The 15,000-nt window shown below is 38.5% G+C and overlaps 1 protein-coding gene across 11 annotated transcripts in view; it reads left to right on the top strand.

Moving 5' to 3' along the window:
* tnika (TRAF2 and NCK interacting kinase a) overlaps positions 1–15,000 on the top strand; it is a 174,246-nt gene that overhangs the window by 142,013 nt on the left and 17,233 nt on the right. For 7 of the 11 annotated variants that reach the window (XM_061896297.1, XM_061896295.1, XM_061896296.1 and 4 more), the window contains 8 exons: positions 18–170; positions 3,439–3,535; positions 3,600–3,770; positions 7,545–7,688; positions 9,754–9,888; positions 9,971–10,071; positions 11,963–12,112; positions 13,010–13,027. In XM_061896297.1, coding sequence (XP_061752281.1) covers positions 18–170; positions 3,439–3,535; positions 3,600–3,770; positions 7,545–7,688; positions 9,754–9,888; positions 9,971–10,071; positions 11,963–12,112; positions 13,010–13,027 — 969 coding nt within the window. The remainder of the gene's footprint in view (positions 1–17; positions 171–3,438; positions 3,536–3,599; positions 3,771–7,544; positions 7,689–9,753; positions 9,889–9,970; positions 10,072–11,962; positions 12,113–13,009; positions 13,028–15,000) is intronic. The other 4 variants (XM_061896301.1, XM_061896299.1, XM_061896300.1 and 1 more) reach the window with 1 other exon arrangement.

Here is a 15,000-nt window from a genome sequence, read left to right as displayed (position 1 = left end):
CTTTGTGGACACGCCAGGCCCACCAGAAGAGGAGGAGAGGCGGCCACGCCGAGAGCAACGGTTTCGCCAGTCACGGTAACCATGGCAACCTGCCTGACCTGCTGCAACAGAGCAACTCCCCCCCCGCCGCCGCGCCCTCGGCCTTGCAGGAGCTGGGTGACATGCCACAGGTGATACACACCTTCACTGATATGTTCTTTTCAGGGCCGATACCGGTTATTAGGAGTCAAGGAAGACGATACTGGGAGCCGATGTGCATTTGCGGTAAAAGTTATTCAAACAAGAATGTCGGTGAACATCTAGACAGGGCTTGAAATTGCTTTTATTAGGGACCGAATGTCCCTTTGGAACCGAGGACCCTATTGAATTTCTAGCGTTTTATTCTTTCTTTATTATTATTCCGCAGTTTTGAGCTGTAGTTTGACTCCCTTAACATGCTTCAGAACTCACCAAATTTGACACACACATCAGGACTGGCAAACATTGCGATTTAATCATAAAACCTAACCCCAAAACTAAAAATTGCGCCCCCTAGGAAGAAAACACAGACAAAACTGCCTGTAACTTCCAGTAGGAATGTCAAAGCAACATGAAAGAAAAACCCCTATGTTGGTCTCACTTAGACCTACATTTAATACACTGACATCCTTCAGCAAAAATCGACAGAAGGTTTGCAATTCCCCCTTCAAAACAAAAGTTTTATAAAAACTCTCACCTTTGCCTCTTTGAGCTGTAATTTTACCCTTTTAACATGCTTCAAAACTCACCAAACTGGACACACACATCAGGACTGGCAAAAATTGCGATCTAATTAAAAAAAACTAACCCTAAAACTCAAAATTGCGCTCTAGCGCCCCCTAGCAATAAAACACAGACACAACTGCTCCTAGGAAGAAAACACAGATAAAACTGCCTGTAACTTCCAGTAGGAATGTCGTACAGACCTCTATGGAGGTCTCACTTAGGCCTACATTTCATATATTAACAACCCCCAGCAAATATCTACAGGAAGTTTGCAATTCCCCCTTCAGAACAAAAGTTTTATAAAAACTCTCACCTTTGCCTCTTTAAGCTGTAATTTGACCCCCTTAACATGCTTCAAAACTCACCAAACTGGACACACACATCAGGACTGGCCAAAATTGCGATCTAATAAAAAAAAACCTAACCCCAAAACTTAAAATTGCGCTTTAGCGCCCCCTAGGAATAAAACACAGATACAACTGATCCTAGGAAGAAAACACAGACAAAACTGCCTGTAACTTCCAGTAGGAATGTTATACAGACCTTTATGGAGGTCTCACTTAGGCCTACATTTCATATATTGACAACCCCCAGCAAATATCTACAGGAAGTTTGCAATTCCCCCTTCAGAACAAAAGTTTTATAAAAACACTCACCTTTGCCTCTTTGAGCTGTAATTTGACCCCTTTAACATGCTTCAAAACTCACCAAACTGGACAAACACATCAGGACTGGCCAAAATTGCAATTTAATGAAAAAAAAACCTAACCCCAAAACTCAAAATTGTGCTTTAGCGCCCCCTAGGAATAAAACACAGACACAACTGATCCTAGGAAGAAAACACAGACAAAATTGCCTGTAACTTCCAGTAGGAATGTCATACAGACCTCTATGGAGGTCTCACTTAGGCCTACATTACATATATTGACAACCCCCAGCAAAAATCTACAGGAAGTTTGCAATTCCCCCTTCAAAACAAAAGTTTTGTAAAAACCAGCCACCTTTTTTCAAACATTATCTCCTCTGAGCGCGTTTGTCGTGTCGGCTTCAAACTACCACAGGAGAGAGATTGAACCCTTCTGATTAAAAGTTGATGAAAGAGTTTTAATTACTGCTACGGTTTTGATTTTATCAGCCTTCAAAGAACCGCTGTGCTGAAAACCATTTCAAAGATGGCTGCTGTGCGCATTTATCATTTGTTTTCAAGACGCTTACAAAAAAAATGGGAACCCAATAATGTAGTGTGGGACCCCATTTTTATGACTTGATGGGCCCCCCGGGACCCCATTTTTGAAAATTCCTAGCGCCAACACTGATGGAGTATTGGTGCGTGCAAAACAGCAGCAGGCGGCTGTGGCCTGCGGGCCGCTTCTAAACTAATCAAATATCATCCCGTTAGATCATTGATTGACTTTGACACATAGGATCCAAGAGGAGAATCGACGTTTGCATTTCCAAAATATGGGATATCACCTGGGAAATAATCGATAAATTATGGAATTTCTCTACATGAGCACTGGGGTGAAAAAAAGAAAGATAACTTATTTTTTTATGCAGGGCAAACAGGCAATCAGTGGTTATTACTCTCTACTTCACTAATGATTATTTTTTCAATACTAAATACACATGGGCTCAGGAACACTTCAGAAAACCACAGTCACTAAATACAGTTTGTAGCTACATCTGTAAGTGCAAGTTAAAACTCTACTATGCAAAGCCAAAGCCATTTATCAACAACATCCAGAAACGCCGCCAGCTTCTCTGGGCCCGAGATCATCTAAGATGGACTGATGCAAAGTGGAAAAGTGTTCTGTGGTCTGACGAGTCCACATTTCAAATTATTTTGGGAAATATTCGACAAGGTGTCATCCAGACCAAAGGGGAAGCGAACTATCCAGACTGTTATCGACGCAAAGTGGAAAAGTCAGCATGTATGATGGTATGGGGGTGCATTAGTGCCCAAGGCATGGGTAACTTACACATCTGTGAAGGCACCATTAATGCTGAAAGGTACATACAGCTTTTGGAACAACATATGCTGCCATCTAAGCGCCGTCTTTTTCATGGACGCCCCTGCTTATTTCAGCAACACAATGCCAAGCCACATTCTGTGTGGCTTCGTTAAAAAATGTGCGGGTACGTTCCTGGCCCGCCTGCAGTCCAGACCTGTCTCCCATGGAAAATGTGTGGTGCATTATGAAGCGTAAAATAGGACAGCGGAGACCCCGGACTGTTGAAGGACTGAAGCTCTACATAAAACAAGAATGGGAAAGAATTCCACTTTCAAAGCTTCAACAATTAGTTTCCTCAGTTCCCAAACGTTTATTGAGTGTTGTTAAAAGAAAAGGTGATGTAACACAGTGGTGAACATGCCCTTTCCCAACTACTTTGGCACGTGTGGCAGCCATGAAATTCTAAGTTAATTATTATTTGCAAAACAAAAATAAAGTTTATGAGTTTGAACATGAAATATGTTGTCTTTGTAGCATATTCAACTGAATATGGCTTGAAAAGGATTTGCAAATCATTGTATTCTGTTTATATTTACATCTAACACAATTTCCCAACTCATATGGAAACGGGGTTTGTAGAATATTTATCCCTAATGAAGTGTAAAAGACGCCTGAGTAAACAAAAGTTTGACACACTTTGGATATTTCCCCCCCTTGATAGAAATGTTACTCTTTCTTCCAGTTTGGTTTAGGCGGCTCCAAAGCATCCTTCACCCCGTTTGTGGACCCCCGTGTCTACCAAACGTCCCCCGGCGATGAAAATGAGAACTCAGCCGCAGGTGAGCGTTCATCTTGTCGTCAGTGTGGTTCTTTAACTGGCTAAAATGTTGTTTGCCACCTCAGCCATGTTTGCCAACGAGCTCCTGAGGCAGGAACAGGCTCGGCTAAACGAAGCCAGGAAGATCTCGGTGGTCAACGTCAACCCCACCAACATCCGGCCGCACAGCGACACGCCCGAGATACGGAAGTACAAGAAGCGGTTCAACTCCGAGATCCTCTGCGCCGCTCTCTGGGGTGGGTCTGTCGCCTCCCACTTACAGATGTGATGTTTGCGAACGAATCGAGTCTTTTGCACGGCTCTTTTAGGTGGACGATGAGAGCCCACGCCCCTTTGAAAGGAGTCAGAGTTAAAGGAATGTTATTTTAATTTTTTAAAGGAAATATGAAATATCCAGTGGTGTATATATATATGCATAAGTATGTATGTGTATATAAATATATACAGTATGTATGTGTATATATAAATGTATACAGTACAGGCATTTATATGCATTTTCTTTATTTTCATGACTATTTACATTGTAGATTGTCACTGAAGGCATCAAATCTCTTCAAGCTCATGGAGAGATGCCAAGAGTGTGCAAAACATTAATCAGAGCAAAGTGTGGCTATTTTGAAGAAACTAAAATAAAAAACATGTTTTCAATTATCAGTTTATAACTCCACATGTGTTCATTGATGCTTTTGATGCCTTCAGTGACATTCTACAGTGTAAATAATCATGAAAATAAAGAAAACCCATTCAATGAATGTATATATATATATATATATATATATATATATATATATATATATATATATATATATATATATATATATATATATATATATATATATATATATATATATATATATATATTATATATATGAATTTGGTTTCGGCTTCACGGTGGCAGAGGGGTTAGTGCGTCTGCCTCACAATACGAAGGTCCTGCAGTCCTGCGTTCAATCCCAGGCTCGGGATCTTTCTGTGTGGAGTTTGCATGTTCTCCCCGTGACTGCGTGGGTTCCCTCCGGGTACTCCGGCTTCCTCCCACCTCCAAAGACATGCACCTGGGGATAGGCCCCTCCCACTTCCAAAGACATGCACCTGGGGATAGGCCCCTCCCACCTCCAAAGACATGCACCTGGGGATAGGTTGATTGGCAACACTAAATGGTCCCTAGTGTGTGAATGTTGTCTGTCTATCTGTGTTGGCCCTGCGATGAGGTGGCGACTTGTCCAGGGTGTACCCCGCCTTCCGCCCGATTGTAGCTGAGATAGGCGCCAGCGCCCCCCGTGACCCCAAAAGGGAATAAGCGGTAGAAAAATGGATGGATGGATGGAATTTGGGTTCATTGTTCTAAAGCAGGGGTGTCAAAAAAATTTAATAGAATAAAAATGTATATTTTACCAATAAAAATATAGAAATTATTTTTAAAATAATTTTTAAATTGCACTTTACTGTTTATTTTATTCAGGCATTCATTTTGATTGGATTCCCTTTTCAGGTTCATTATTTCAAAGCAGGGGTGTGCAAAGATGTTTAATAAAATACATGTATACTGTATATTTTACATGTAAAGTTCTAGAAATATATATATTTTAATGATAATTTTTTTAATTGTATTAATTTTTTATGTTACATATTTTGATTCACTTTTCAGGTTTTAATATTCGAAAGCAGGGGTGTCCTAACTTGGGCAACTATATATTTTGTGAAATAAAATAAAAAAGTTCAAATTAATCAGACGCAATACATATTTAACAATAAAACCTTGTGTCAGATGTGTATTATAGGCAGAGCATACGATTAAAAAGTATTAGTTTCAAAATGTCATGTTTTTCTTATTAGTTGTTTTCTTTTTTAGTAGAATTTAGCTGTTTTTTTTATGTGATTTCAACAATATTTAGCGGGCCAACAAAACCCGAACCGAGCCACACTCTGGACACCATGTAGTAGTGGAAGTGTACACAAAGCAGGACTGGTAGTACAATATTGTACTCACTCTTTTATGTTCTAATTTAATTGTACTTTTATTCGTCCTTTTTATATACAAACCCTGTTTCCATATGAGTTGGGAAATTGTGTTAGATGTAAATATAAACAGAATACAATGATTTGCAAATCCTTTTCAACCCATATTTAATATAATGCACTACAAAGACCACATATTTGATGTTCAAACTCATAAACTTTTTTTTTTTTTGCAAATAATAATTAACTTAGAATTTCATGGCTGCAACACGTGCCAAAGTAGTTGGGAAAGGGCATGTTCACCACTGTGTTACATCACCTTTTCTTTTAACAACACTCAATAAACGTTTGGGAACTGAGGAAACTAATTGTTGAAGCTTTGAAAGTGGAATTCTTTCCCATTCTTGTTTTATGTAGAGCTTCAGTCCTTCAACAGTCCGGGGTCTCCGCTGTCATGTTTTACGCTTCATAATGCGCCACACATTTCCATGGGAGACAGGTCTGGACTGCAGGCGGGCCAGGAAAGTACCCGCACTCTTTTTTTACAAAACCGCGATGTTGTAACACTTGTCTTGCTGAAATAAGCAGGGGCGTCCATTATAACATTTCTTGAATGACAACATATGTTGCTCCAAAAGCTGTATGTACCTTTCAGCATTAATGGTGCCTTCACAGATGTGTAAGTTACCCATGCCTTGGCCACTAATGCACCCCCATACCATCACACATGCTGGCTTTTACACTTTGCACCTATAACAATCTGTATGGTTATTTTCCTCTTTGTTCTGGAGGACACCACGTCCTCTATAATTTGAAACGTGGACTCGTCAGACCACAGAACACTTTTCCACTTTGCATCAGTCCATCTTAGATGAACTCGGGCCCAGCCAAGCCGGCGGCGTTTCAGGATATTGTTGATAAAACTTGCACTTACAGATGTAGCGACCAACTGTAGTTACTGACAGTGGTTTTATGAAGTGTTCCTGAGCCTATGTGGTGATATCCTTTACACACTGATGTCGGTTTTTGATGCAGTACCGCCTGAGGGATCAAAAGCCCGTAATATAATTGCTTACGTGCAGTGATTTCTCCAGATTTTCTGAACCTTTTGATGATTTTACAGACTGTAGATGGTAAAATCCCTAAATTCCTTGCAATATCTCGTTGAGACATGTTGTTCTAAAACTGTTCCACCATTTGCTTACAAATTGGTGACCCTCGCCCCATCCTTGTTTGTGAATTACTTAGCATTTCATGGAAGCTGCTTTTATAGCCAATCATGGCACCCACCTGTTCCCAATTAGCCTGCACACCTGTGGGATGTTCCAAATAAGTGTTTGATGAGCATTCCTCAACTTTATCAGTATTTATTGCCACCTTTCCCAACTTCTTTGTCACGTGTTGCTGGCATCAAATTCTAAAGTTAATGATTATTTGCAAAAAAAAACAAATGTTTATGAGTTTGAACATGAAATATGTTGTCTTTGTAGCATATTCAACTGAATATGGCTTGAAAAGGATTTGCAAATCATTGTATTCTGTTTATATTTATGAAGCGTAAAATAGGACAGCGGAGACCCCGGACTGTTGAAGGACTGAAGCTCTACATAAAACAAGAATGGGAAAGAATTCCACTTTCAAAGCTTCAACAATTAGTTTCCTCAGTTCCCAAACGTTTATTGAGTGTTGTTAAAAGAAAAGGTGATGTAACACAGTGGTGAACATGCCCTTTCCCAACTACTTTGGCACGTGTTGCAGCCATGAAATTCTAAAATTAATAATTTTTTGAAAAAAATATATAAAGTTTATGAGTTTGAACATCAAATATGTTGTCTTTGTAGCATATTCAACTGAATATGGCTTGAAAAGGATTTGCAAATCATTGTATTCTGTTTATATTTACATCTAACACCATTTACCAACTCATATGGAAACGGGGTTTGTACGTCAACGCATTTTATTCTCATTATTTGTGTATTTTTGTTCTGTTGTGAGAGAAAGTTGAAAGTGGTGATGCCCTCTCAATCATGTCTGCCTTCATGCCCACCCAGGCGTCAACCTGCTGGTGGGCACGGAGAACGGTCTCATGCTGCTGGACCGGAGCGGCCAAGGCAAAGTTTACAACCTGATCACCAGGCGTCGCTTCCTGCAGATGGACGTGCTGGAGGGCCTCAACGTGCTGGTCACCATTTCTGGTAAGTTCCGTCCACACCTCAGTCATAGCTGGATTGGCTCAAAGTAAACAATGTCAGTCTTTTGCTGGTTTTTTTTATGCTGTTGTGATTGTGGAGGTTCTTTTTATGTCTTACAATTGAAGTTTGGTGCTGCCCAGTGAGTGTTTGGCACGCCACTACTCCTGTGTTGCAACATCCTTTATTGTGGTCTTCCATCTCATTTTTGAATGTAGGACCATACATCTTTTGAATTGTCCCTCTGAGGGCCGCCATACTTGCTTGTGGCCCTCAATGAAAACAAGTTTGACACCGCTGATGTAGAGCAGGAAATCAGAATCAAAGTCATCTTTTAAAGGTTTATGATGGTGACTCCCTTTATTATTATTATTATTATTATTATTATCATTGTTGTTGTTGTTGGTGTTGTTATTATTGTTAGTGTTATTAGTATTGTTATTGTAATTATTGTTATTATTATCGATATTATTAGTATTGTTATTATTATGGTCGCTAATATTGTAGTAATTTTTATTATTATTGGTATTATTTTATTGTTATTTTTATTAATATTATTATTGTTGTTGTTATTGTTATTGCTAGTATTGTTATTATTAATATCATTGTTATTATTATTGTTATTATTTTATCAATAATAATATAATTATAATTATTGTTGTTATTATTATTATTATTATCATTATTTTGATTATTATTGTGGTTACTATTATTGTTGTTATTCCATCCATCCATTTCTACCGCTTATTCCCTTCGGGGTTGCGGGGGACGCTGGTGCCTATCTCAGCTACAATCAGGCGGAAGGCGGGGTGCACCCTTGACAAGTCGCCACCTCATCGCAGGACTATAGTTGTTATTATCATTGTTATTATTAGTATTATTGTTTTGTTATTATTACAATTATCATTATTGTTATTATTAATGTTATTGCTATTGTATTATTATTATTGTTATTATTAATGGTGTTGTTGTTATTACTAATATTGTTATTATTATTGTTGTTACTTTATTAATAGTATTATTAGTATTGTTGTTGTTGTTATTATTGTTATTATTATTATCATTGTTTTGTTATTATTATTATCATTGTCCTTGTTATTATTAGTATTATTATTATGATGATGTTTATTATTATTATTATTATTTTTTTAATTATTATTATTACTGTTATTTTTAATATTATTATTATTATTATTGTTGTCATTATATTTATTATTATTGTTATTATTGTTGTTGTTATTATTGTTGTTTTTGTTGTTGTTATTAAAATTATTGTAATTTGTTTATCAATAATAATATTTGTATTATTATTATTGTTGTTGTTGTTATTGTTATTATTAGTATTATTAATATGACTACTATTGTTATTATTGTTGTTATAATTAGTATTATTGTTTTGTTATTATTATGATTATTATTATTGTTATTATCAATGTTATTGGTATTGTTATTATTTTTATTGTTAATATTATTATTATTAATATTCTTGTTTTTATTGTTATTAGTTTATCAATATTATTGGTATTATTGTTGTTCTTATTGTTATTATTGTTGTTATTATCATCATTGTTCTTGTTATCATTAGTATTATTATTATGATTATTATTTTGTAATTAATATTATTATTGTTATATTTATCATTGTTATAGTTATTATTAGTATCATTACGATTATTATTATTGTTGTTATTGTTATTATTATTATTGTTTCATTATTAATATTTTTTTTAATTATATTTATTATTGTTATTGTTGTTTTTATTGTCGTTATTATCAATATTATTACTATTATTATTGTCATTAGTTTATCAATAGTATTAATGTTGTTGTTATTGTTATTATTATTAATTATTATTGTTGTTGCTATTGTTATTGTTAGTATTATTATTAATTTTATGATTATTATTATTGTTGTTACTTTTATTGTTGTTATTTGTATTGGTATTGTTATTATTAGTATTATTATTGTTATTGTTGTTACCATTATTGTTGTTATTTTGTTATGATTAGTGTATTTATTATGATTATTATTATTGTTTTTAATGATTATTGTTATTGTTTGGGTGGTCCAGGCAAGAAGAACAAGCTGCGTGTTTACTATTTGTCTTGGCTGAGGAACAGAATCCTCCACAACGACCCAGAAGTGGAGAAGAAGCAGGGCTGGATCACAGTGGGGGAACTGGAGGGTTGTGTTCATTACAAAGTTGGTAAGAAAACAACATCAGTCTGGTGAGAAGATCAGGAAATGTAGCAAACAAACAACTTTTATGACATGTCTTGTGTTTGCAGTCAAGTATGAGAGGATCAAGTTCCTGGTGATTGCTCTAAAGAACTCCGTGGAAATCTACGCCTGGGCGCCCAAACCCTACCACAAATTTATGGCCTTCAAGGTAAACCTCTTTAGATCTTCAGGAAACCTTTCGGAATAGTCCTAAACAGGTTTGCATTATTTCAGCAAGTGATCCGCTACCTTTTCTTACGTTTACGCAACTTCTTAGTGCGTCTGACCTGGCGGCCCCCGCCTCCACCCACAGAGACAAAGAAACATGATTCCATTTTGGGGCTGCTCTGAATCTACAGCTTTGCAAGATCAATTCAAACTCAGACGTGAAACTCAACGCCTCGGGGCCAGTGTGCTAACTGTCATCGTGCTAACATTAGCATGCCAACATTTAATGCTAGTATTTTACCTCCTTTGATCATCAATTTATAGATTTTGAGACAAGTCTCAATCTTGCATATCATTACTGTTAAAGGCCTACTGAAAGCCACTACTAGCGACAATACGGCCTTTTTAGTTTACTAAATTGCAATTTTAAATTTCCCGCGAAATTTTGTGTTGAAAACATTGCGGTATGATGACTTGTATGATGACGCGTGTCGTTTGATGTCTCGGGTTGTAGCGGACATTATTTTCCAGCCCGATCCAAGCTATAAGTATTCTGCTTTAATCGCATAATTACACAGTATTTTGGACATCTGTGTTGCTGAATCTTTTGCAATTTGTTCAATTAATAATGGAGACGTCAAAGAAGAAAGATGTGGGTGGGAAGCTTTTAGCCTATAGCCACACAAACACACGGTGTTTCTTTGTTTAAAATTCCCAAAAGTGAAGCTTTACCATGGATCAGAGCGGTCCAGCGAACATGGTTCCCCACCACTTGTCAACCGGCAGTTTTCGGTGAGAAAATTGTGGTAATAGGTCAGCTCTTACCGGAGACATCAGCAGAGCTTCCGTCTTGCTGCAGCTGCGTGACTTCCCTCAGAGACTCTGCCGTCAACACACCTGTGACCACACCCCTCCGCTTTTCAGGTACTTTATAATCTCACTGAAAGACTGGTAACACAATAGGCAGATAAGGGATTTTCCAGAATTATCCTAGTAAATGTGTCTAATAACATCTGAATCGCTCCCACTGCTCTCCCCTTTTTTTGTTTTTGCTAACTTTTTTTTCCTTTTTTTTTCTAGTCCTTCACTCTAAATTTCCTCATCCACAAATATTTCATCCTCGCTCAAATTAATGGGGAAATTGTCGCTTTCTCGGTCCGAATCGCTCTAGCTGCTGGTGGCCATGATTGTAAACAATGTTCAGATGTGAGGAGCTCCACAACCCGTGACGTCACGCGCACATCGTCTGCTACTTCCGGTACAGGCAAGGCTTTTTTATTAGCGACCAAAAGTTGCGAACTTTATCGTGGATGTTCTCTACTAAATCCTTACAGCAAAAATATGGCAATATTGTGAAATTAATGGACCTGCTATCCCCGTTTAAATAAGAACATCTCATTTCAGTAGGCCTTTAAAAGGCATCAGCCAGGGAGGAGAGAGGAGTTGGAGTTGGAGTTGGAGCTGGAGCTGGAGCTGGAGCTGGAGCTGGAGCTGGAGTGCGAGACAGAGGAAGAGACACTTGCTGAAAAGCCCAAACAAAAAGGACTTTATTGAAAAATAAAACAGCGTTCTAAACCCTGAAAAGGAGCCGTCATGTCGGTGATTGGTGGTCCGAGGAACCCGGAGGGAAGAAACCGCCACAGTTATCAATCAAACTTGTTTCAGATAAAAATAGAATTAAGTGCTGGTAAAGAATGAAAACAAATCTTGAACGTGCTCAAAAGTAGCGAAGGTGACCAATAATCGTTAAATGGTTAGCATTCAGTCAACGTTGCTTCTTCCTTCTCCTTTTCACTCATTTTAAATCGTACCACAGCGTAACATTAATAAAATTGGCCCTCAGAAAAAGCCTCACGTCCTCCCTCTTCTTTGCCCTCCTTTTCGTCCCGCAGTCCTTTGCCGAGCTGCAGCATCGGCCCCAGCTGGTCGATCTGACCGTGGAGGAAGGCCAGAGGCTGAAAGTCATCTACGGCTCCAGCGTGGGCTTCCATGTCGTCGACGTGGACTCGGGCAACCCCTACGACATCTACATCCCGTCGCACGTGAGTCTGATCCTATGCAAATCCCTCAGGCGGTATCGCATCAAAAAAAAAAAAAGGCGACATAGGTGTGTAAAGGATATCACCACATGGGCTCCGGAACACTCCAGAAAACCGCCGTCGGTAACTACAGTTGGTCGCTACTAGAAATGTCTGAAAATATCAGACTGACGATTTTATCGGCCGATAAATGCTTTAAAATGTGATATTGGAAATCATCATTATTATAATTATTAAGCAGTAACAAGCGTGTCCGCATCATTCAACTTACTGCGTCGTGAGTTTGACTTCCACTAGGTGTGACTTGTCAATACAAACAAGTATCAAATAGTTACAGTTCAGTATTATTTACGCATATGAAGCATATTTAAAAAGTATCCAGTAACAAGCGTGTCCGCATCATTCAACTTACAGCGTCGGGAGCTCGACTTCCACTAGTTGTGACTTGTCAATACAAACAAGTATCAAATAGTTATACTTCCGTATTACTTATGCATATGAAGCATATTTAAAAAGTATCCAGTAACAAGCGTGTCCGCATCATTCAACTTACTGCGTCGGGAGCTCGACTTCCACTAGGTGTGACTTGTCAATACAAACAAGCATCTGCACTTATTTCCTTTTGCTTGTTTCCTGTTTTGTTTTGGCACTTTGCGTTACTTTTGAAGAATAAATCATGTTTTTACCCGAATGTTTTGTCCGGAGATGTCCGTCTGCATTCCTGGGAGAACCACCCCGCGTGAAGATGCGACCCAAACGTGACACATTTCTATCTGACAAGAACAAACACGGCAAAGATTGGATTGAGCGACAAAAAGTTGTCTGGCGGTGAAAGTAAACAACAACATGTTGTATTCACTTCCTGTCTCTCTCTCTCCTTCCTGCCCACTTGTCTTCCAGTGCGCCAACGACACCAAGGTGACGCCCACCAGCTCCCGTGTAGATGTATACGTATGTAGACGTGTAGATTGCTAGTCCAGAAATAACCCCCTAGACCCAGAGTAGACAACATAACCACGGATGATGTCATTGTTTGTGTGAGAAAACTCATCTTGCCACATATCTTAATTCCATATCCTGTAGTACAAACCCTGTTTCCATATGAGTTGAGAAATTGTGTTAGATGTAAATATAAACAGAATACAATGATTTGCAAATCCTTTTCAAGCCATATTCAGTTGAATATGCTACTAAGACAACATATTCAAATTTAAAACTGAGCGGAGTGGTAGACGGACGTAGGGAGAAGAACAGAGCGCCGATAAACCTTAAAGGCACTGCCTTTGCGTGCCGGCCCAAACGCGTAATATCTACTGCTTTTCACACACACACAAGTGAATGCAATGCATACTTGGTCGATAGCCATACAGGTCACACTGAGGGTGGCCGTACAAACAACTTTAACACTGTTACAAATATGCGCCACACTGTGAACCCACACCAAATGAGAATGACAAACCCATTTCAGGAGAACATTTGCACCGTAACTCCACATAAACACAACAGAACAAATACCCAGAAACCCTTGCAGCACTAACTCTTCTGGGACGCTACAATATAATAACCCCCCCCACACACACACCTGCCCACTTCAACCTCCTCATGCTCTCTCAGGGAGAGCTGGTTATTAAACATAATTAATAAATTAAAGCTGCAAGCAGCGATTGACGGGACCGCTTTGGGTGCTGAGTGGTAGAAGATGGATGGATGGATTATTACACAGATAAAAAGTTGTCTACACATGTGTTATACATCAGTCTCATAGTAATAACAGTTGTAAAGTGGCTTGGGCATTTTATAAGGACGCCTTGGTGCCGCTTTTTTGAGACTCTAATGCATGGTGAAAGGAATGCAGTTGTTGCATTGAAGTGGGAATAGCAAACTTCCTGGTGATGATTTTAGTTGGGGGTGGTCAGTGTATGAAATATAGGTCTCAGTGAGACCTATATTGAGGTTTTTGTTTTCATGTGTGTATGACAGTCCTACAGTGAGTTAGAAACAGTTTTGTCTGAGCAGGAAGCCGACATTTTGTGACACCAGCAGTGCTCCAGCACTAGCTCACCAGTTCTTTGCGGGCTCATAAAATCCAAACTGGGGTAGTAATTAAAACTCTTTCATCAACTTTTAATCAGAAGGGTTCGATCTCTCTTCTGTGTTTATTTGAAGCCGAAATGACAAACGGCCTCAGAGGAGATCATGTTTGAAAAAAAGTTACATTTATTGGCCAACTTTTGTATTGAAGTAGAAATAGAAAATTTCCTGTTGATTTTAGCTGAGAGGTGTCAGTGTATGAAATATAGGTCTAACTGAGACCTACGTAGTGGTGTTTGTTTCATGTTTCTACGACATTCCTACTGGATGTTAAAGACAGTTTTGTCTGTGTTTTCTTCTTAGGGGATGCAAGAGCCTAATTTTGAGTTTGGGGTTGGGTTTTTTGATTAGATCGCAATTTTCGCCAGTCCTGATGTGTGTGTCAAATTTGGTGAGTTTTTAAGCATGTTGAATTACAGTTTAAAGAGGCGGCGGTATAATAATTATAATAAAGAATAAAAATAAAACCCTAGAAATTCAATAGGGTCCTCTGTCCCAAAGGGACATCGGTCCCTAATAACTTAAAAACTATAATAGTTAGGACTAATTGTTTGTAGCACAAAAAATTGTGACAAGTCTGGGGAGATTTGGACAAGGTGGGGGGGGGGGGGTGAGCAATTTAACACAGGTCAAGCTCTTATTTTGTAAAGACATTTGACACCACGTTGTTTATTGACGTTGGATATTCCGACATGAATGAACTTGTGTTGTTTATGATCACATGACCTGGTCACGTGACCCGCGTGGCTGCATCCTAGCACTGATACCTCGGCGTCAACGAACACGCTCTTAAAGGATTC

This window comes from Nerophis ophidion, linkage group LG03 (genome assembly GCF_033978795.1).
Source record: "Nerophis ophidion isolate RoL-2023_Sa linkage group LG03, RoL_Noph_v1.0, whole genome shotgun sequence".
In the NCBI taxonomy this organism is placed as follows: Eukaryota; Metazoa; Chordata; class Actinopteri; order Syngnathiformes; family Syngnathidae; genus Nerophis; species Nerophis ophidion.
Note: the sequence above shows the minus strand (reverse complement) of the source record. Positions and strands in the feature narration are given on the sequence as shown.